We start from the raw sequence: 22,601 nt of genomic DNA, 5'->3' as shown, positions 1-22,601 counted from the left end.
TGTTTGAGCATAAATTTAAATATCTAATATTATTTACATAAATTTTATGTTCTTTCAAAGTTATTGAAGCTGACTGTAAAAAGTTGTTGAAGTTGTTTCCGATGAATATATAATGTATTAAGAATAATCTTTCAAGTCATTCTTTAGCCACAAAAAATTATTTCTTTGCTTCTCAACTTTGAACATGTTAAATGATGTAGTCGAAATTCTAAGCTTGGCATTTGGCAAACGTGCGATTTTAGCACATCTGCCAAATTGTCTGAGCCATATCGATTGATATTGGGCGACTCTCTCTGGGTAAACAAAGCATTGAAGGCACAGAAGGTGTCGTGCTGACTGAAATTGCTGGGTTTTAACCAGTTTCAGTTGGTTATTGCGGCAGGTCGGTCGATAAAGCGATGTTAAACGGAAATGGCTAAACATTTTGTTTAACCTTCTTTTTCTACTACTTGCAGACGCCGACACTTGACTGGCAACAACAACAACAACAACAAGAATATTAAAGGAGACAGCAAAAGGACAACACACCCACACAAAAATACACAAACTGTGTATTATGCCAGCAGGAATCGATAACTCAGTTCGAGTGCGAATCAACAATATAAATCAAGTAGAAGGCGAAAAAGAAGTCGTTGCTGTAGAATGAAAAGCCGCACGGAAAAGGATTACGACAGTGCGACGCCAGCGTTGCAGCAACAAATGAACCTCGCACGCCGCGCCTGTTGGCCACGTCCAACAACAGCATCTGCAACTGCAACGTCACATCCGAGTCCAAGTCCAAGTCCAGTTTCCACTCTCAATTGCTGTGCATACCCATCAAATGGTGCTAAACAAATTCAACTAAACGAATTAACAATTTGTGAGTTGGCCAATCCAATGAGTCGAAATCAAAGTGACGGCAACAGCAACCGTTCACAACAACAACAACCACCACCACCGAGTGAGCAACCACCAACAAGAGTTTACCACAAGCCAAGGCATCAACAGTCAAGGAGTATGTCGCTATTTCTGCTGCTGCTCTGCAGCTTTTGCCTGCTTCTCGCCGGCAGTGAAGCACGTCCAAATGTCAGTGCCAGCTCCAGTTCGAGTTCGAGTTCAAGTTCCAGCTCCAACACCGCCCAACCACCGGCTGCAGTCACGCAGTTAAACGTAAGTATCTCAAGCTAATTGATTTTTAGCGTTAAGCGACACTAAACACCTTCCTTCACTCGGATTTTCTTTAACCTGGCATTTAATTATAGTATTTGCCGCTGTCTTGTTCCACCTTTGTTTAGTTAATAATTGTCTATAATTAGGTTAATTTGGTATGTGCAGAAGCGTCATAGTCTCATGACTTGTCAGGCATTATATTGTCCAAATTTTCCCAATGACGTCATGACAGCTTGTTTGATTGTCGTATCCATCAGATACTGTCCCGCTGACAGTGAGCTACTTGATAAGCTGATTAGCGAAAAAACGCCTCATTTTGTTAGCATAATTAAACAGATTAGCAGATGTTTGAAGTGCCTTATTGGCATGTAATAAGGAAAATAATTGCATAAATAGAGCTCTAAAGAAATAACGCAAATTGTGAAAATACTTGTAGATTCTTACAGCCTTTACTTTAATATAAAATAAGTTTAAATTCCTTAACAAAAAATGCCATTCTTCAGGTGATTCTTTTCTATAACAAATTATAAATATTCCAACGCCCACATATAGCTTTCTCTCTACTATTTCCACCCACCTGTTTCCATTTTCCTTACCTAAGCACTGACCTAGATCAACCCACGAGAAGCGAGGACTCGAGCTATGCGGGCCCACTTAATTTATGCCAACCAATTTCATTCAGAAAATAGCTGACATAGTAGACTGTCATCGTAAAAGCAACTGCCAGCCTGTAGTTGTTGAAGAGCCCACTCCAATTACCTCAGCACACATTCCGCTGTTATTAAATACCCTGTAATTAGAGCGGTTTGAAATTGGATCTTCTATTGTTGATACAAGAGCTCAAAGGATAGAATAGTATAGATACTTGTTGAGCAATTTGACAGCTCATAAATTTCAGAGAAGTATTATATCAGCAGATAGCTAAGAGATAACTATATAGATAGGGATTAAAGCATTTCACATGTTTTATATTTTAAGTGTCTATTACACAAATATTAAATTAATTAAAAACTGTGTTTAAATATTCATTAATATGCATTCTTTTTACCTTTTACTAAATTATATTTGTCTGTCATTTAAAATATTTCTGGATTATTATTTAGAAGAAAAGCTTTAATAACTTAGCGAGCTGTTAAATTGGTTTCTACTAAAAAAATACAGAATACAAAAGCGATATAGATTTATATTGCATCTTCCCTGAATAAGAATTAGTTATATTAATATGCAGAGGATTCAGTTCAAAAACTAAATCTTTTGTAAAAATAATTTGTTATTAGTATCATTTATTATCATTTAAAATAGTTTTATATTTTATACCCATAATTTGAAAACTGTGAAATGCTTCGCCGAGAATTAAATTTAATAAAAAAGCATGTAATAAATTCTTATTCCTTCATTTACATTTTAATTATTTCTAATATTTATCTTGCTCTTCCCCTCCGCCGTCTCATTTCACAGCTGCCACAGACAACGACGCCGTCAGTTTTGGCCACCACAGACGCCGCATCGTCCACAATGCCACCACAGCAGCCAGTTGCCGAGGAGCTTAAGGACCCAGATCCTTTTGATGTGGAGATGGACGACGAAGAGGGGGGACACCACAAGATGGAGCGCTATCCGCTGTCGCAAGTGGACTTTGCGCGCGTGAAGACGCCGTTTATAATTGGCATTTGGATCTTATCGGCGAGCATAGCCAAAATCGGTGAGTGAATAAAATGGGAATACACACACAAAGGGGAAGCACGTTTAGGACTCGTGAAGGATGTAAATCTAGGACTCGAAATGGCAAACAGTCTTGGCCCCGAATGTGGGAGTGCGCGTGCTGCCAGCGGTTGCTAAGCAAAATCAATATGTTTTATATAACGTTTACTTCGGCGCTGTCACTGACATGCAGATGTACGTCAACTCTGTGTGTGTAGGTGTGCAGCCTGTATGCCAGGCTGAAGGACATTGCATAAGCGTCAGGCAAGTGCGCAACAAGCAACAAGCGAGCAAAAGCAGAAATCCTTGACACTGCCCCCTAAAATTCCGACAAAACCCCCTTGAGCAACAATTGCCAGATTGCATAAACTATTTGGCAAGCTGCTGCTGCTGCTGCTGCAATAAATTCGACTGCTTCTCAGTCACTCCTCCCCTCTCAACAGCTCTCAGAGCTCTCTGCCGATGTTGACTTTGTTATCTGGCCGGCAGCTTGGAGCTCGCGGCTCTTCTTGCTTCTCTTTTGCGTTACCTTGGCTTTCATACAAAAATCCATTTGTTCAAGGCTGCAAGCACGGCCCAAAAAGCCACACGCATACGCCGCGCCTCCTCCCACACTCTGTTGGCAAGAGTGACTGCCCAATGTTGGATAGCTGGCATTTAGCCTCTTTCGCACTCCTGGCCGCATCGTCCTACACGTTCCACTCGCATCTGCAATTGAATAAGTCAAGTGTCTCGAGTGACTCTGACGGCCACTTATGTAATTATTATCACGGCCACTTTTTCAACAAGCCCGAATATGCTGTTGGCCCAAATCGAATTAAATCGCAACTTAACTGTAATAATTTTAATGCGATTTGCAACGTAAATTACGTCTAGCTCACAAAGCAAGTGCTCTTAGCCATGTCGTGAAGCTTTTGATATTTATTGATAAATTACATAATTAAATTTGTTACTTTCTTAAATATTTACTATAAAGTATCCTATAAAGTATGTACTATACTATGAAGTATATACTTAAAGTGCAAATTAGTTTTAATATTCATTGTTATCGTTTAATTTTGTTGTACTTTTTTGTACTTGTATGAATTCAACAAACCTTTAAAGATTCAGACTTCCTAGTTACAATATCCTTTCCATCGACCCTAAACATTTTATGGTAATCAATTTATGAAGGCGGAAGTTATTCAGGAAACTATTTTTAGGGCTTGCTGCACCAGCAGCACACTGGCGCCATCTAGCTTTCGTTGCTGTATATGAGTAATTGGATTAAAAATATTTATACAGCCGAAAATTTTTGAATATTTCGCGAATACTTTGATTTAAATAATTTAAAAGCAGAAAAGTTTGAGCAACTAATTTACATATAAAATAATTTATATAAATCAAAAATTGAGTTGCTTCCTCTTAAAATTATTTTAGGATATTTGGAAATATATAAAGAAAATATAAATTAAACAGTTTAAATACAGATAAAATGTAAAGAGTCCACTCTAATAATAATATGAATATGAAATAATTTGTGCATACTACTTTGCTGACGATTAAGATATGTAGAGTTATCCCCATCCGTGTTTCTTGAAGTGTTTCATATTAGAGACCTACATTTCCATATTACCCATCGCGGCAATTGACCCAAATGCAAACATCAGCAATATTCGCAAAGCAGCTCCAAAGTGACGAGAGCTGAGGAACTTGGTGAACTTGGTTAAGTCACATTTTCATGTAAATGGGCCATAGTTGAAATGGAATTTGTTGTCGCCGTAGTTTCGTTAGTTTTTATAGGCGCACACAAAAAACACATTCAAAGTGAAAGTATTTCAGAAGCAGTACAGTTTGAAGTGTGAGGCAGACGCCACGCCTCTCACACTGCCCTTATATGTATAATAATCAAGGAATGTGGCAGGAGGAAAAACGTTTTTCGGCTTTCTTTTCTACTTTAATACGGAATTTTTGTGCTTTACAGGTTTCCATATGACACCCAAATTGCATCTGATATTTCCGGAATCGTGTTTGCTGATTGTGGTGGGCGTGGTCATTGGCGTTGTGCTTTATTTCTGCACCGATGTCGCCGTCTCGCCGCTGACGCCCAACACATTCTTCTTCTACATGCTGCCACCGATAATCCTGGATGCCGGATACTTTATGCCCAATCGCATGTTCTTCGATAACCTGGGCACCATCCTCCTCATGGCTGTTGTGGGCACCATCTTCAATGTGGCCACAATTGGTAAGCATTCAATTGATTAAATTAATGGCGTCATCGGATACGCGATGTTGTCAAGCAACCCCAAGTGTTTTTAAAATAATAAAAGGAAGAAATAACTTTGACTGGGGAAAAAGTAAAGTGATTGTTCATACGTGACTGCTTCACAGGATCACAGTCTGTTGGTCCCCATCACTCACTTGCTCACTCATCCATCAAGCGGTCAATGAGGTCACAAGAAGTTATTTTTTTAACCGCTGCAAATATTTATCAACTGCCGAGGTCAATAAACCTTGCGTGGTATTGAAATTCAGCTTGCTATAAATAGATGGTAAATTGCGTTAATCGAATCAAGTAAATATTTGACATAAACATATTTCGGTTTCTAGAATTACCACACAATTCTAATCTCTTAAGCAATTTCAGATTTTCCAACATATATTAGTAATTATGTTAATACCAAGGTTGTTGTTAAGTCCAATTTTCTGTTTTGTTCTTTTGAAAAATATCATCTTCTACTCATAGGAAATCTCAACTCACATATTGTAGTTCAGTTAAAAGTTCTCTATACAAACTATTCTCATATCACAAACACACATTTTCAAGTAACAACTTTGCGGCAACATTTCAATTGCGAGTTTCGCACGCTGACAAAGTAAACAAAATTACTGGCAATATGTGGAGCATTACTTAGGACTGATTACAATTATGGTCAACGTAGTTGCTACACACAAATTTGTGGCACGCGAACACACACAACATTGTTGTGCAAGGGGATAGAAAAGCAGCAGCAGAGAAGGGCAGAAGCAGTTGTATGTTAGATGACCGCTTCTAAGTGATTTACGCGAATATAAAACAACAAGACCGTACGATAGATGTGAATGTGTGAAATACAAGTACTACAAAATATACAGAGAGGAGACGCCTCTCACAGTCACAGCATGTGGATGACACGAGCCACAACACTTGCTTTTCTGCACCCACACGAAATATTACAAATTGTTACAATTTGTTTACGAGTCTGTAAGGAATTTGAGAGAAGCTTGAGGAGAGAAGGCAGTCTGACAGAATACTGCGCATTTCTTCTTGAAGAAAGTTTTAAGAAAATAATTCGTATAACATTTAAAAATGATATATATATATATAAAATGTGTCTTTATAAGTTAGGAAGCTACAATTATTATAGACACTTCGCTTTTAAATCTTTTATTCCTCCTTATTTGAAGCGAATTAGTATATTTAAACATAGTATTATATTTATTGTGAATATGATGATATTTTGCTTTCTTTTTAATTTATGGTAAGTTACATAATTGTAGCTTTCAAATTAAGAAATTAAATTCTTATAGCAACTAAAAATAATTTATGGTTTCACAAAGTCTCTTTGAATTATAAAACTGTCACTATAGATGAAAATATAATTCTATGTCCCCAGTGCCCAATTTAAGATACTCGCTGTGCTAATTAAGTCAACCAATTTTGCCTTCGAATCAGCGAAACAATTGAAATTGATGATGGCAACTTAAAATGCAGTTAGTCAAAAGAAAGCGCACTCAAGAAAGCAGGCAATTAGTCTTTTGATTAAGTTTAATTACCATGGAAAGAGCCTCGTCTCGAGCAAACAACCAACAAGGATGGGTAATTGAAGCAAGGAATTCCACTTGTCCAATTGCAGGTGGCTCGCTTTATGCCTGCGGCGTGTGCGGCATCTTTGGGGATGAGACACCGAAGCTGCTGGATGTATTTCTGTTTGCCTCGCTAATATCCGCCGTAGATCCGGTCGCTGTTCTGGCCGTCTTTGAGGAAATCCATGTCAACGAAATCCTGTACATTGTCGTCTTTGGCGAATCCCTGCTAAACGATGCCGTTACCGTAAGTTGAGCACTCTGAGATTCTTTCTTTTTTTTCTTTTCTTTTTTATGGCAATTGCAATAGATAAACAAGTTTTATGTATCAATTAAAGGCTGGCCACACACACACACTTTGCGGCTGTCAGCTCAAAGTACTTCAACTGTGCAACGTTGCACTTAATGACTATTGCGACTACTGATTGTTGAGTGGCGTTGATTGAGCAAATTAATGACTGTGCTGTGCTATCTATGCTTTCCAGGTTGTCATGTATCACATGATGGAGTCCTATAATGAGATTGGTCTGCCGAAAATAAACGGACAGGACATTGCCTACGGTGTGGGTTCCTTTTTCGTTGTCGCTCTCGGTGGCACAGCAATTGGTAAGTTGACATTTACATATTGAAGTAGATGTTAATTGAAAATGAAAAAAAAATTAACAACGAGGTCTGCTAATTTTCTTTATTTTAGTTTAAATTTCAATAAAATTATACTTTTAAATGTATAACATTTCTTTATTTATTCATCTTTCTAAGGTATCTTTTATATTAGCTACAAGATTTCTTTTCCTTAAAAAATTCAGCAGATCTTAAATTAGATATTGTTTTCTTTCAATAACCTTTTTAAGGCATATTCTAAGTCCCAATACTTATAGATATTTTGAATTTAATTCAACTTGTTTCAATTATGAATTATCTTAAATATTTCTAATCTATTTTTCTTGTCTTAACAGTTCTTTGTAAATAATTTAACAATAAATCCTTTTTAACATCTCTTTCGTAGGCATCATTTGGGGTTTCTTAACTGGCTTAGTTACTCGATTTACGGATCATGTGCGCGTTATAGAGCCGATATTTATATTCGTCATGGCCTATCTGGCTTATCTGAATGCGGAAATCTTTCACATGAGCGGCATACTCGCGTGAGTAGGATTAAAATAACTGAAATAAAACAGAAATTAATTTGAAATATCTCATCGATAGCATAACATTCTGTGGCATTACAATGAAGAACTATGTGGAATCGAATATATCACAAAAGTCGCACACAACTGTTAAATACGCATTGAAAATGTTATCAAGTTCGGCTGAGACGATCATATTTATGTTCCTAGGCGTTGCCACCGTCAACAACATGCACGTTTGGAATACTTGGTTTGTGGTGCTCACCATTGCCTTCTGCTCCGTATTTCGCGTAATTGGTGAGTGATCGAAAATGAATTTATAAATTAAAATCAAATGAATTCGTCTCTTAGGTGTTATACTGCTGTCGGCGATTGCCAATCGCTTTCGATTGCACAAATTGTCGCGCGTGGATCAGTTTGTGATGTCTTATGGTGGTCTGCGTGGTGCCGTCGCCTTTGCCCTTGTGCTGCTCGTCGATGAGAGGGTGGTCAAGCATAAGAACATGTTTGTGACCACCACAATAGCTGTGATCTACTTTACTGTGTTTCTGCAAGGCATCACCATAAAGCCGCTTGTCAAGATACTCAACGTGAAGCGAGCCAACAAACGCAAGCCCACAATGAATGAGCGTATTCATGAGAGGGTAAGTGAAGATGAAGTAATCCTGATATCCGTCTGTCCGCCTGTATTAAATGCTGTATCTTAAAAACCAATTGAGAGAGAGTCATGAAACTTGAACACAATTAGCGAATGTTAAGAACGCAGTCAATATATAATTCTGCATATTTTAAACCGCCTTTTTATCCAACATTACAATATTCCCAATATTGATACTTAATTCTATAAATAAAATGACTGTACTTGCAGTTTATGGATCATTTGATGGCTGGCATTGAGGATATTGTGGGCAAGACAGGCAACTACAATGTTCGTGATAAGTTTAAGCGCTTTGACAATCGCTTTATACGCCCCCTGTTGATCCGAGATTTGAAGGTAAGTCCCCGAATTCACTCTCTCAGTGGTTGTGCATTATTTGCTTGTTGCTTGCAGGGCGCTGAACCGAAGATCATTGAGACATACTCCAAGCTAACGATGCGCGATGCTATGGAGGTGATGCGTCGCAATCCGTCGACAATTGGACAGATGACGGGCACCGAGTCGATGAGTGCATTGTTTAGGAATTACACCAATAATTATATTGGCGGCAGGTGGGCACCGCCAACCATATACACCACCTGGTAAACGAATTTTGGATATTTTGAGTCGATAGCACTGATCGATTATCGATCGATAACAGTGCGAATAATCGAGTAATCGTAAACAATGCATGTATGCAAGCAATTTGAATATCGTAGACATTTTTGATTAGCATGACAAACACACAGCACAAATGAAAACTTGACAAATTGGCTAACAAATTAAAACACACACACAGTACTCTACTGCTCTTTTCTAATTACTTTCTCTCTATCTTGCTCTCTGTGTATTGCTCGCTCTTTCACACTATAGTATATTGTATCTGAAATTCGTTTAACTGTATCTTTTAAGTTTAACTTGTCTCTTAGTAGCAAAACTCTTACACCTTAAACAAGTTTGATTTCTAATCGCTTTACTTGAATTTCAAATTAGTCCCAGCTTAACGAATTTGGACAATACCTGCTCGCATAATCTGGATATGGCGGAACTTGACTATAATCCATCCAAAAAGGATTTGACTGATGCCAGGATACATCATTTGTTAGCCGAAGAACTGAAGCCTTATCGCAGGGTATGTATCAATCGATGGACAGCAACGTTCCTCTTCAAATTTCGCATAATAATCAACTTTTGGTTTGGTTTTCTTATAAATATAGCAGTACCAGTTTTAAATACAACTATTACTACAACTACTACTACTATATCTTTAAAAGCATTTTCACCAAAACACAGCCCAAAAATGTTTTTAAGTACTCTCCTCTTTCTCGATATTTCGATAATTCACCTCAACTCGATATCACCGAAGATATTTTACGCCTCGTAGTCGTATACGTAATTTATGCTTTCACATTTCGTTCGTTAGTTTCTTGGGCATTTCGTTTTGAGACACAGTTCTTTCTTTCTCTATCTCTCTCTAACTCTATATTTCTCTATATGAATTTCTCTATATATGTATACACTAACTATATCTATATAGATATATTTGTAATTAATCGTTTGTTTGATTTCTTCCCGTTGTATCGAACTTCAACTTCAACCTCTCGTCAACGACACGTATTGCAAATCGCGTTCCAATAAAAACAAACTCTACTTCAAATTTTCGTGTGCATTGCCAAAAATGTTAACTAAACAAAATGTGCAACAAACAAATGTTGTAAAATATTTCGTTATGAAAGGCTTCCATACAAATGGTACGAATAAATTGGTTCATTTGCTGTTAATCTGATTTAACCATTGTTTTTTCATTTGTTGTTGTTGATTTTCCCAAGTTTATTAAATCAAATAAATTAACTAAAAATACATTTTTTATTAAATGTTTACACGTTTCTTGTGTGTCTATACTCATGACTGCAATACGTTCTTATGTAATGCCTAACTATAATAATAATAATATCGCTAACAAAATATAAAATTATCAAATATACATATATTAATAAATCAATATAAATAATTTAAAGTTTCTAGTAAATATCTTAATGTATTTCCAATTGGTGTCTAAAACAGTTTTTTAACTACTCGTATATGATAATAAACTAATTCTCAAATTTACTTGCTTAAATAATAAAATCAATTACGCATATTTCAACATTTCAACATTCATTGTACATCAATCAAAAATACACAAAAATCCAATTAGATTAAATTAAATAGATGAATTGAATTATTTGAAAGAATTTAGAAAATTATTATAAATATTAACGTAAATAAACATTTAGATATTAGTTGAACTTAGATAAATATTTTATATTAAAAAAAGATGTTTAAATTACTCAATTAGGCTGTAAAATTCATTGTTAAATTTGCATTAACATTCGAAGCGATAAAATAATATTTGAGTATTAGAAAAAAATGTGAAGATTAAACTTTAAACGATAAAATAGGATTATTTAAAAACAAAATCATTAACTAAACTATTATTCCCTGAGTATAGTTGTTGACATAGTTTGAAAATTTGCTGATTTTATTATTAGTTAATAGGTTTTATCTAGAAATTGGATGACACACGATCAATCTCATTTGCAACTCTTCAACAACAAAACAATTTTTATTCTTAAATCAAATTACAACTAATTTTCTTGGTCTGCTTTTTCCACTCTGTTCTACACTTACTTTATTACACATTTAAACTGTTCATACTTAAATTGTTTTATTGTCTATATACTTTGCAAGAACCTAAAACACACACACACACTGATTAGCAACACCAAAACAAAATAACATTAATGTTGTACTTCAAATTATACACTATCAAAGTGATACTCTTTCCAAAATGAGTCTACAACAATTTGGCTTGGCAAGAGTATTTGTGCTTCGGCTGATTCGAAGCCGGCATCCTTCTCAAACTGTGCCCCAAAATTGCACTACACTACTATTCTTCTACTACTCTAAAACATTACTCGTATATTATATTCAGATAGCAAAACAAACTAATTATAAGCTGTATAAATGTTATGAGACCGTCTTTACACCTAATCAATTGATGTTAATGCTAGTTCTCGACATAAATTACTACTTATCATTACTACTTTATACTTTGTACTCTTTGTCGAAACTTGAGTCTTATGCAAAAGGTGTTATACAATATCACTTAAGAACGCTTCGTAATATTTTTACAGCACCGTCGTCTTAGTTATAGCCGACACGCAGTAGATGACAGAGATTTGTCCACACAGGTGAGTGAGAAACAACCAAGAGAACAGACAAATCTCTGAAAGCACCCAATACGTAAACTAAATGTCAACGTGCTTTTGTGGATTTTTAAAGAACAATCTTTATTAAACCAAATAACATTATAATAATACATAATTTTATGTGGTTTATTTCAGGTCAATTATAAAATGCAAATGAATTTCCGGCGCATGTTCAACGATCGGAAACATCACAAGCGAAGCAAACGTGGTGCCAGCAATAAAGTAAGGACTTCAAAATTGTACATACAATTATAATAAAATATATTAATCATTCATTCTTTTTCGGTTTAGGAACCCAAAGAGAATGTCAAGCAGAATCATGTGTCTTTCACCGATTTCCAGCAGAACGGCACCGCAAAACAGCTGTCCAATGGTACGAATTCGAGTTCAAACCATTCACGCAAAAAATCTTACAGAAAAAGACATACTCACAATTCACTTAACAAATATCGTAGATTAGACATAGGTAAATGCCGCTAAAACAGCAAATTAAATTTCTACAATGAACTAAAACTTAACTGAAACTAGCATCAGTAGAAAGCAAAGCAAATTCCAAAAATTTCGTAGAAATTTTAGCTATTTATTGAATTACATAGTTTTTCTTTTATTGTTTCTAGCCAGCATCCAATTCGAGTATCGATTTATTTTAAGTTCTTTCCACATTTCCCTTGCAAGTCATTTAACAAAAAATATTTTTAAGATGCACTTCATCATTAACAAATTTCCTTTTAATTATTTTAACAGCATGCTAGGGCTCGGTAATTTTACATTTAAATTGAATTTTATTCGCTATTCAATTATAATAATTTGCGAGCTCTATTTTATTATTTTGTTACTAACTAATTTGTACAATATTCATTGAAATTTGTTACTAATTCTGATACCCAAATTATTCTTTATCTTTCCTACATTCTCATGTGCTTTCCCCGACGTCCATTGAATTGGTTGATTAAATTCGCTTACAACAAAAATTTGCACATTTAACATAACGAATTGAAACTAAAAAAAAAAAAATAATGAAAATAACAATACTTAAATCTGCATTTGCCTCTGCCTCCTGCCTTTACCTCATACAAAACAAATATAATATAATTGTGTCTTAAATCAACGTTATTAACCAATATCAAGACTATATTAACGATGTGCTTAATGAAACAGCCGACGAGAATCAACAGAATCCAAATGAGATCAATGTCATTGGACCCAATGACGATTGGGATGATGGTCTGACATTCACGGCTAAATCATCACGTAAGTTTAAAAACCATCTGAATATCATTACTAATTTTACTATATTAACAAATACATAAAAATATATTTAAGTGGTTTTTTTCATACTATAGTTATTTATTGAATTTATGGGTTATCCATACATTAACCTTACAAAAATGGTTTTATTATGAATATACTACATACATATTTTTTGTGTTACCATTAAATGCTGCGCCATAAAATCCTCTAGAGATACTACTTAAACTCTATACATAATCGGCAGTTATATAGCAATAACCGATTTGTATTTAACAATTGACTACACAAAAATGCCATAAAGTGTTTTATTTGATTTTGAACTCTAAATGGGTCGTAAACTCTTTAAGTGAATGAAATATATTAGAAATATACACAGCCAAAAAATCTCCAAAAGGTTCAAGACGTTTTGTACATTTTGTAAACAAGTAATTAGCAAATGTGTCGAAGTAGCAAAGTTAATTTGTTTAAATGAAATGCTAAATATCTAGTTAAGCTCAATTACCACATCTTTAATTTCCTTCAATTCTGCGTACAATATTTTTTGTGTCCCCATGATGAAATCTTTGCTAGACATTTTGATGATTTCTTTATAATTTTCAATTCACATTTGAACTCTTTTTGTTTTGTCGATAAAGTGAGGAGTATCATAATAAAGTGCTATAAAGACAACATTTTCTATATATAAATATATGTATTGTTTTTTCCCCTGTTTTATGCCTATCCAATTTTGCATTTGAATACCATATAAATCGTGTGTGTGCGCGTGTTAACCGCGATTACAAAATACTGATCCTGATCTGATCCCCCGACACTGTTGCCACAATTAGCTGACTCGGATCGGGCCAATAATAACTCGTTGATAGCGCATATACAAAACCTGCCCGGTTTTGATGCATCCAAGGCGCGCATCGTTCAGCATTATGCGCCCAAACTTGAGGACGGTCCTCAGCAAGAGCTTGACTCGCCGGATCCACCAGTTGGACCCACAGCGGCTGAATTGATTCTGCCCTGGCGACGGGATCGTTCATACCAGAGCATTGGTAAACAATATCAACACAAACAAAACCAAATACAAATACAAATACTATCATCATAATATCGATATTAATAATAATAATGATAATTCAAATTCAATTATACTTAATACTAAAGCAAACAATGGCTATACGAAATTTGTACATGCACTCACATCAAATATAGAAAAACTCGTATCACGCTCATTAGCTCATCTGTAGATCATTCGTCCAACTGCTTTGGAAATTTCCAACATTCGATTTCAAGCGAATATTCTGACTTAATGATGTATATATTGTAGAATATATGCAATTTGATATATAATTCATATATCGAAAGCAAATATATCAAAACTTGAACTGCTTCTCTTCTTGCTTCTCAATTTTACATTTAAACTTTACATACTTCAACAAAAACAAAATCAAAGTAGAAGACTTTATTCATCCTGAGTGAATTCTCTCAATGCTTCTCGCTTCTATTCTCTCTTATATTTAACTTTATTCTCTTTACAAAGGACAAGTTCGCGTAAAAATCATTCATCTGCCATTAATCACACACTGAAGAAAAGAAAACAGCAATATCATGAACTGTGTATTTTGATCAGAATGCATAAAGCCTTAATATTAGAGAAGTTATTGTACAATCTATGTACATATGTATACGCCAAGCATTTTAAAGCCGTTACCTAAGTTCCTTACTATTTTTGTTTATTGCTTTTTATTTAACTTGTACTTGTACAAAACACGAAAAAAAGTAAACATACATACAAATCCATACATGCGTAGACACAATATAGTACTTACCTAAAGTTGTAATAATTCTCAATGTAACTTAGATATATCTCATATAAATAGTTGTCATCGATATAACTGTCAAGCTTGATTGATTGATTGATTGATTGACCGATTGTAAAAACACACACAATCACTGAAAATTGCTTGTTAGAGGCAAAAATCATTTGCAGAGCTCATAGTTCCATATAAATACCAAAGGCAATTGTGCCTTGTTTAAGTACATGTAGCTTCCATAATCAATTGAAAAAGTCACAAAAAGAAATGATTGAAAAGTGAACGAAACAAAAACCAAACAAACAGCAAAAGCAGCATGGCATTTTTGTGCATGACAAAGTTATTTGTTATCGCCCCCCCTCCTCCCCGTTAAGTTAAAAGTCGCATCTAATTTACTACCTCCTAAGTTGAAAATCGGGCATTCCATTGGCATTCCAATACAGCAAAATCAATCAAAATTTGTTATTAGTGTAACCAGGGATGAGAAAACCAATCGAATCGAATCAAATGTCGCATGTGTTCTTTGAGCTCCAAATTGAAAATTATTCTCGTTTGCAATTTAATGAAAACTAAGCATTTACAAATTATGTATTAAATAGAATAAGCTTCTATTGTAATAATTATTTATTCATTTTGAGTTAAATAAAAATTAAAGTTTGTTGAATTACATTATTTAAATAATTAATTTGTAGCTCAGTGTTCGGGAACACTTGCGATTAATAGAATGGTGTGCATACCAGGGCTGCGAAGCGATGAGGGCTGGCAGCTTGTGCAGCCATTGTCCTCATTAAGTTGGCTGCACGACGCGTTAGTCCTTGCCACCCTTGCAGCCCTGGTTTCGCCCACTTTGATTCGATTCTGTTTGCATTACAAACAATTTTCTTTGTCAGCCTTTTAGTTGACTTTTAGTTGAACGCATTTTGTTCTTGTTCTCTCGTTTGTGTGTATTTTTCTTTTCTCTCCCTCTGTCTCTCTCTATCGATTTACTGTAGTTACCTCAAAAATTGAGCTTAAGACGAACCTCTCGCTGCATGCCAAAATGATAATTTAAAAAAAATTACCTTTTTTATTACAATTCCCTTCACCTAATCTCTCGTTCAGTGGCGGAGCATCCCATACCCGAAGAGGATCGCAATCTGTCGCGTGACTCGGATGGCGAGAGGCGTGTGGCCACGCCCACAGCCACCGAATCACAGCTACCATGGAAGCGACAGGGTGACGAATGCACCGATGCCGTGCAGCAGAATGAATTTCCCGCCTGGGCCTCGAACAAGGAGTATTTGGCCTACAATTCGCCAAGCGCCACATTTCTAGGTAAAGTTCAAGTTAATTGTAATTGATAGGTCTTTGGGTGGGCGACTGGTTTGCCAAAAATGGCAGTTTACAACACTGAAATGTACAGTTACCGTTCCGTTTCCATTTCCGTTTCGGTTTCCAAAAACTATCTGCTATTTGATTTTTGTAAATTGGCCGATAACTGAAATTACCTGAATTTGTGTAAATATCTGGAAATATTTGAGATAATCTAAAGCAAACAAATTAGTATATATCCACTTAATTTTCTCTTGTGTTTTTTAAGTGCACCCAAAAAAAAATTGAGACAAAACCATTATTAAAAATGGCGCAAAATTTTTACTGAAATTTAATGAAAATATTCGAAAAATAATTGTACGACACCTGTGTAGTAATTTTCTGTGTTCTTTCTTACGTTTCTGTTCTTTCCGTAATTTTCCTCTACTTTGTTTTTTCTTCTCTTTGCCGCATTGTTTATACTTTGGTAACTGTTGCCCCACAACCACAAAAAACCAAAACGAAATACAACCACAATCAAATTAAATATACACAAACACACACCATGTACATTGCGCTGTCCTGTGCTTGCAACCAACAAAAACATCATCAACAACAACAACAACCAAATTCAACTCAGGTGGTATAAACAAGCCTAAACAGCCCAAGTCCGTCATAGGTCTGTTTCGACGTGAAAGTTCCAGCTCCAAAGCTGGCAGTCTGGGCAGCGTGGATCCCAATTTGGAGCCCTCGTCAACGACGGCGACGATGATCAACAATGCTGGTGGCAGCACGGCGCCATCAACGTCCATGATGCACAATCCGCGACTCGACAATCGATCGCAGTCCATCTCATCGGGCACCTTGGGCAGCCATCTAGTTGGTCCCGATGGCCACACTGGACCGTTTCCGGTCACCGCCAGCCATCGACGCAATGTGCGACGCGGCTCCATGCTGGAGCTGAGCGGGTAAGTTGAACACCACTGCGGCACATGCCACTCTTGCCACACACTGCTCTCTGTTTGTTGTTGCCACACTCATACACAACTGTGTGTAAGTGAACTAAAGTGTGTATTGCTATGTGTTTCATGTCTGTACTCTTCAGTTACTCGTAGATTTCGTATGCCTCCTTTTTTTAGAGCTAGTTTTATTTGTTTAAATAGGTTAGCTTCTTACAATTTCCATTTTTATTTATACATAACTAATGTTTTATAGAAACTATCAACAATTTTCAGCTGAATATATGGGAATATATTGATAACTTCTAATTTAAAATTAAGTTTAAATGAGTCTAATACCTCTTCTGGTTCTATAATATTCAAATTCCAAGCCAGACCATTTCATTTACAAGCATTGTAGCATAATTTCATTATACTTTTTCTGTGAGGAAATTCATTAAACAAGACCGTACTTTGAAATGTCTTCAGAAAATATATATTTTGTAATTTATTAATATTTTTACAAATTCCGATTATTGTCTATTAATTACCTACATCATTTAAAAAATCATCAATAATTTTGAGTAAACCATTTAATTACAAACGATTTTACACTTTTAAAAAAAATTTCCAATATAAAGTGTTAGTATACAACAATCTGCATGGGCAAATAATCATCCGAAATGTTTTATTCATTTTTAAATAAAATATTTGCTTTCAACAATAACAAATTTTTCTACCATATGGCATGAAGAAAAGTGAAAATGATTCGCTAAAGATCTGTACATAAAACTAAAATAATAATATATATTCTTTTTATTAAAATTGGTTCATTATATCTAATTATTTTTGCCAATTACCGTTTGCTGATCTATTGCTTTAAAAATCCTCACACCGTCACGCCTGAGCTGATAAATGATAGATCCTTTTCGCATTTATATTGTGTATTTGTTGGATATTTTTGGGAAACTTTTCCTAAACGTATTTTAACCGTTTATTATCTGTTGTGTGTTTCTCAATCCAAATTCGATCCCAAAAAATGCCCCGATCTCTTGACTTCGTCTTACTGCTGTGCTGGTTAAACTTTGCAGACTTATTGTAACTGGACGCAGGCCCAGTAGAATTTTGCTCTGTAGTCCAGGAGCTAATAATTTGCTAGAGAACACACCAACAACAACAGCAACCACAACAGCCAGAACAACAACAACATCAGCAACAACAAGAACAAGCACTTCCAACAATACCAATTCAACTGCAAATAAATTAAGCATAACTCCAACAACAACAACAACAACTCCAACAACAATAACTTCGACAAGCAATTCAACAACAACTCCAACAACAATAGCAGAAATAACGACATCGAGTAACAATTCCCCGAGCAACTCATCAACAACGAACTACAGCTCCCCAACATCGGAGAGTAGCGGAGCTACATACTATTCAAAGTAATCCGAGTGTCCAAGTAATACTCGCTATACAAGGGCTCAAAACTAAACAAGCAACTAAAGCCGGCCAATGTCGAATTTCAACTAAAAACCAAAATGAAAAACAAAAACCAAGATGAAAAACCCAAAAGATTATTACAAATTTCAAATATCGTTACAATGCAAACAGTACAATTTGTATATAAATCTTGAAATCCAAAAGACCAGTCAAAGCATATCATTTGTAGTCTCTGTCTCAGTTTCCGTATCAGACTCAGTGTAGATTTAAAATTAGCATACTAATATATATAATCTAATTAGCTAGTCATCATCTCAGTTGAATTGGTTAATACATTTGTGTCTCTTCAACGTGCAAAATACGAGTATCTACTATTAGAGAAGTTCTCTGGCAATTGGCAATTTCTTCATCTCAACTCACATTCATATCAATACCATATTACGTATTATTAACTCTGTACTTAGGCTAGGAACTAAACACACCTTAATGAATCTCTGAATCCAACTAAACTAACTTTTTTTTAATATGTGTTTTATTCCCGTATTTGCCTTGTCTTTTTTATCCTAAACTATTTACGCAAATTACTTCTATATTATTATTTGCTTCAAGGCTTTGATGGGTAATATTTTATTTTAAATTATTATATTTTTAGCAACGTTTCACTTGATTCCGTAGCGTCCACAGCCTCTCACTAATAATACACAAATTATTATACCACATAAGCCATATGCAATAATAGATCTGTACAAATTGCCTAGACAATTTCCATATTTGTTTATTGTTGGCTTTTAGAATATTACTTTATGTATATATATAAATGTACAAGTATGTGTAAGTATTTTCTTTGCTTTCTCTTAATACTAGGCAGTTTTCAAACTGTGCTAACCTCCTAATACTTACCTATAATATTCCAAGGCTTTACCTATTTATGTGAGCAGAATTGTAAATCATTATAAAGTTGTGCATAATTAGACTTGACACACTCAAAACAATTCTTGGCAATTTATCAATTAGTGGCTTCCTACTTGACAATACTATCTATAACAACTTTAACCTTCCTGATTAACAAGCGAATTTATTGAATGGATAAATGATATGGAATTTTCCATTTAAATTGTATAATTCAACTTAATAACCACAAAGAGAAAGAAATCAATTCTTAATATTTCTGTAAACAAAAAATAGCAACAGCATTTTATTTTACTTTAGGATATTACAGGGATATTGAACAAATTGAACTCTCTATATAGCTGTCATACAAAACTGCTTTCTATTCTATTATAAGTGTTATATGTGCTACGCTTCTGTTATATAACGCCTATGTTCTATATATGAAATCCTTATGATATTACAGGGATACCGAACAAAATGATATCTTCAATTAGCTGTCATATAAAACCGCTTTTGTCGTACTTTTTCTTTTCTATTATAAGTGTTATACGTGCTACGTTTCTGTTATATGCCGACTTTTACTTTTTCTGCTTAAGCTAATAATTAATACAGCACTAACTTTGAAATTTATTGTGTTCTTTAATTGTCTACTTACTAGACTAGTAAATTATTATCTTAAGCTATTTTCAATTTTATTCCGCTCTTCTAAAGAACTTTCTATATATTTGTTGTTTTTACCATTCTGTAGTGGGTAATACTTAAAAGAATATCAAAATACTCGTATAATCAATATTTCGTTTTTTTGTTTTTTTTTTTTGTAACATGTAATTTGATATTAAGTAAGGATCTGTTAGTTCCTTCGTTAGAGGCCTCAGTAAACTAGCTGTAGTCCAACTCATAATCTCATAGTTCGCTGCATTTATCAAAATTGATCGCACAATTTGACATTAACTTTCTACGCCTTCTCTTCAACTCCATTGCCCCACCAATCCAACCAACCAACCAACCAACCACACAACAAAACACTCACAGTGACACAATACCCGAGGAATCGAGCTACCAGCACGGACACTCTAAGTCGCTATGCGAGCCAGCCGATGGCGATGATTGGGAAGGAGTTCCGTTGGCCACCACCGCCGGCGTCGGAGTCGGCGGCGTTGCCGCGTCAAAGAGCGAGAGGCAAATGCACAGCGGACGAGAGCCCTTGCTGCCACGTCTAACGTCGACGCCGCGTGCCCAGATCCGGCATATGAACGCTGGCGCCGTGGGCGGTGCGGCGGTGGGCGTGCCCGGGTGCAAGAATCAGGTGACAACGGCGCTGCTGGACTACGAGGATACGGAGAGTGAGTCGGAAGACGAGGATGATGATGACGATGAAGGCGAAGACTTTGATTTGTACGATGATGAGAACATTGTGGTCACCACGTTTACGACGCCTCAAGATCTGACCCGACGCGGGGGAGCACCTGGCGGAGGAGGAGGAGGAGGAACCACGACGACGACAAGTATTCGCCTGACCCGCAACAATGACGAGAGCATCATTTGAGTGTCGAGCAGCGAGGAAGGTGCCAGGGATGGCGACGGCTTTCAATATGAAATGTTTTACTGAGATCGGCAACGATTAGGTGGACATACATACTTATACATATAACTAGTTCGATCTAGTGCGAAAAAAAGCTGCAGAAAACAAAAACGAAAATGTTTTCAAAATGGTTTAAAACAAAAAGCTTTACAAGTAATACCAATAACAAATTGTATATATTAAGAACAAGAAGTACTAGTACGATTAATAATCTTTGACAACGTTTCCGTTTCCCCTTCTGCTTTCCTACATTCAGATTTCTCTTTTAACTTCATTTTCGCTTTCAACTTTCGATGAAAAGTAACTTCCAGCTTTTGTTTCCTACTTGCTGCTGGCAATTGTTAACTAATATATTTATTGTACATTTTAATAGTTAATGCTAATGTGTTCCAGAAAAACAAAACTAGGAAAACACATGAAACTGTGTAATAATTAACAAAAGGTAGCCAAAGCTCAGATTAAGTTGATTGTCTGTGTGGTTCGTTTTTTTTAGTTTAGACAAATTTATTAATGTAATCGATAAAAAGTATATATATGTAAAATTATATTTATTACTGTGTTGCTAACGGTACTTAGGCGCGTTTAGTTCAATTTTAGTCGTACTTCAATTAAACATAAATCCAACACAACTAATAAATTACATTCGGACAGTGTAAAAAGTAAACTGAAACTAGTTAAAAGGCCGCAAAGAGTCGCGCAGAGAGAAGTATAACTAACTAATACCTTAAAATAAGCCAACTAATAGTACTTACAGTGCATAGCTAAAACGTATTTAGCAAGAGTTATGTAATTTATAAATTATTTTTGTAAACATTTACGATAGTAAAGCGATAGTAAAGTGCGATGAGACCACATGAGTTGAGAATGACAGACGAAGAATAGAAGAGTCCTTGACAAATCTCAAGCGCAAATATTGTATAGATACAGAGTAAGCGTGAATTTTGACTATCCCAATGATATAAGTAAGCATGTTCAATATGTAGTCAAATATAGCAAATAGACCACACATACACACACACACTCTCACAAACAAACAAAACCAGGGCTGCAAAACTTGCCACCCAATTATTGCTAGCAAGAGAAGAAAGAAAGAAAAAAATCGCCCTCCTAACTTGATTTTACCTTTGAATGTGCTTAGTACCAATAAATACAAAATGTCAAATATTTATTTAATTATTTGTAACAATTAGGTATCTCGATTCGTGTGTAGGTTATCCAAGAAATTGCCTTCTATATAATTACAAGTATAATTACAAGTATGCACCTTAACTTTGTCCAAATGCGATCATTCAGTTGTGAAGCAGCTAAAAAGCGCTACCTATTCAAGAAAGCTGTTTTATTTTCGAGTTTACTAATAAACAAGTCTTATTCAATTTATTTAACAGAAAGACAATAAGCAGCCTCAGGAAATTTCATCGTGGAATTTCTTGATAATTGTCATTTCACACTAAACCAATAAAACAATAACAAAAACATAAATTGCGAAAAACTTGCAAAAAAAAATAAAAAATAATCAGAGCTGTGTTATTAATTGAGCGCGTTTTCTATTTAAAATTTAGCACTATCTGTGAAATTGGAGAAACTAAAAAGAAAATTGTTGACATAAGAACTTTATATGAAAAACGACAGCTCATTAAATTTGCTTGAGAGCATAACTAAATAAAAGAAAACTTAAAATTGAAAAAATACAGCAGAACGTTTGCTAATT

At 35.2% G+C, this 22,601-nt stretch overlaps 1 protein-coding gene across 21 annotated transcripts; it reads left to right on the top strand.

Moving 5' to 3' along the window:
* Positions 1 to 634: 634 nt before the first annotated feature.
* LOC117565577 (probable Na(+)/H(+) antiporter nhx-9) lies at positions 635 to 22,433 on the top strand. Of its 21 annotated transcripts, none has more exons than XM_034244757.2 (21): positions 635 to 1,149; positions 2,608 to 2,851; positions 4,814 to 5,077; positions 6,729 to 6,925; positions 7,164 to 7,284; positions 7,685 to 7,823; positions 7,885 to 8,102; positions 8,157 to 8,449; positions 8,674 to 8,799; positions 8,857 to 9,044; positions 9,436 to 9,574; positions 10,179 to 10,193; positions 11,619 to 11,675; positions 11,829 to 11,915; positions 11,985 to 12,066; positions 12,852 to 12,944; positions 13,772 to 13,984; positions 15,848 to 16,060; positions 16,677 to 17,004; positions 18,066 to 18,422; positions 20,344 to 22,433. In XM_034244757.2, the coding sequence occupies exons 1-21, from the start codon at positions 643 to 645 to the stop codon at positions 20,855 to 20,857; spliced, it is 4,395 nt and encodes a 1,464-aa protein (XP_034100648.1). In that variant the 5' UTR covers positions 635 to 642; the 3' UTR covers positions 20,858 to 22,433. The 21 variants fall into 21 exon arrangements, with proteins under 21 accessions (XP_034100648.1, XP_034100649.1, XP_034100647.1 ...); XM_034244758.2 differs by having other exon boundaries at positions 12,822 to 12,944; positions 16,716 to 17,004; XM_034244756.2 differs by having other exon boundaries at positions 12,822 to 12,944.
* The last annotated feature ends 168 nt before the right edge of the window (positions 22,434 to 22,601 follow it).

This window comes from Drosophila albomicans, chromosome 2L (assembly GCF_009650485.2).
Source record: "Drosophila albomicans strain 15112-1751.03 chromosome 2L, ASM965048v2, whole genome shotgun sequence".
NCBI classification, from domain to species: Eukaryota; Metazoa; Arthropoda; class Insecta; order Diptera; family Drosophilidae; genus Drosophila; species Drosophila albomicans.
The sequence above is the reverse complement of the archived record's forward strand: the minus strand, read 5'-3'. Positions and strand labels throughout refer to the sequence as shown.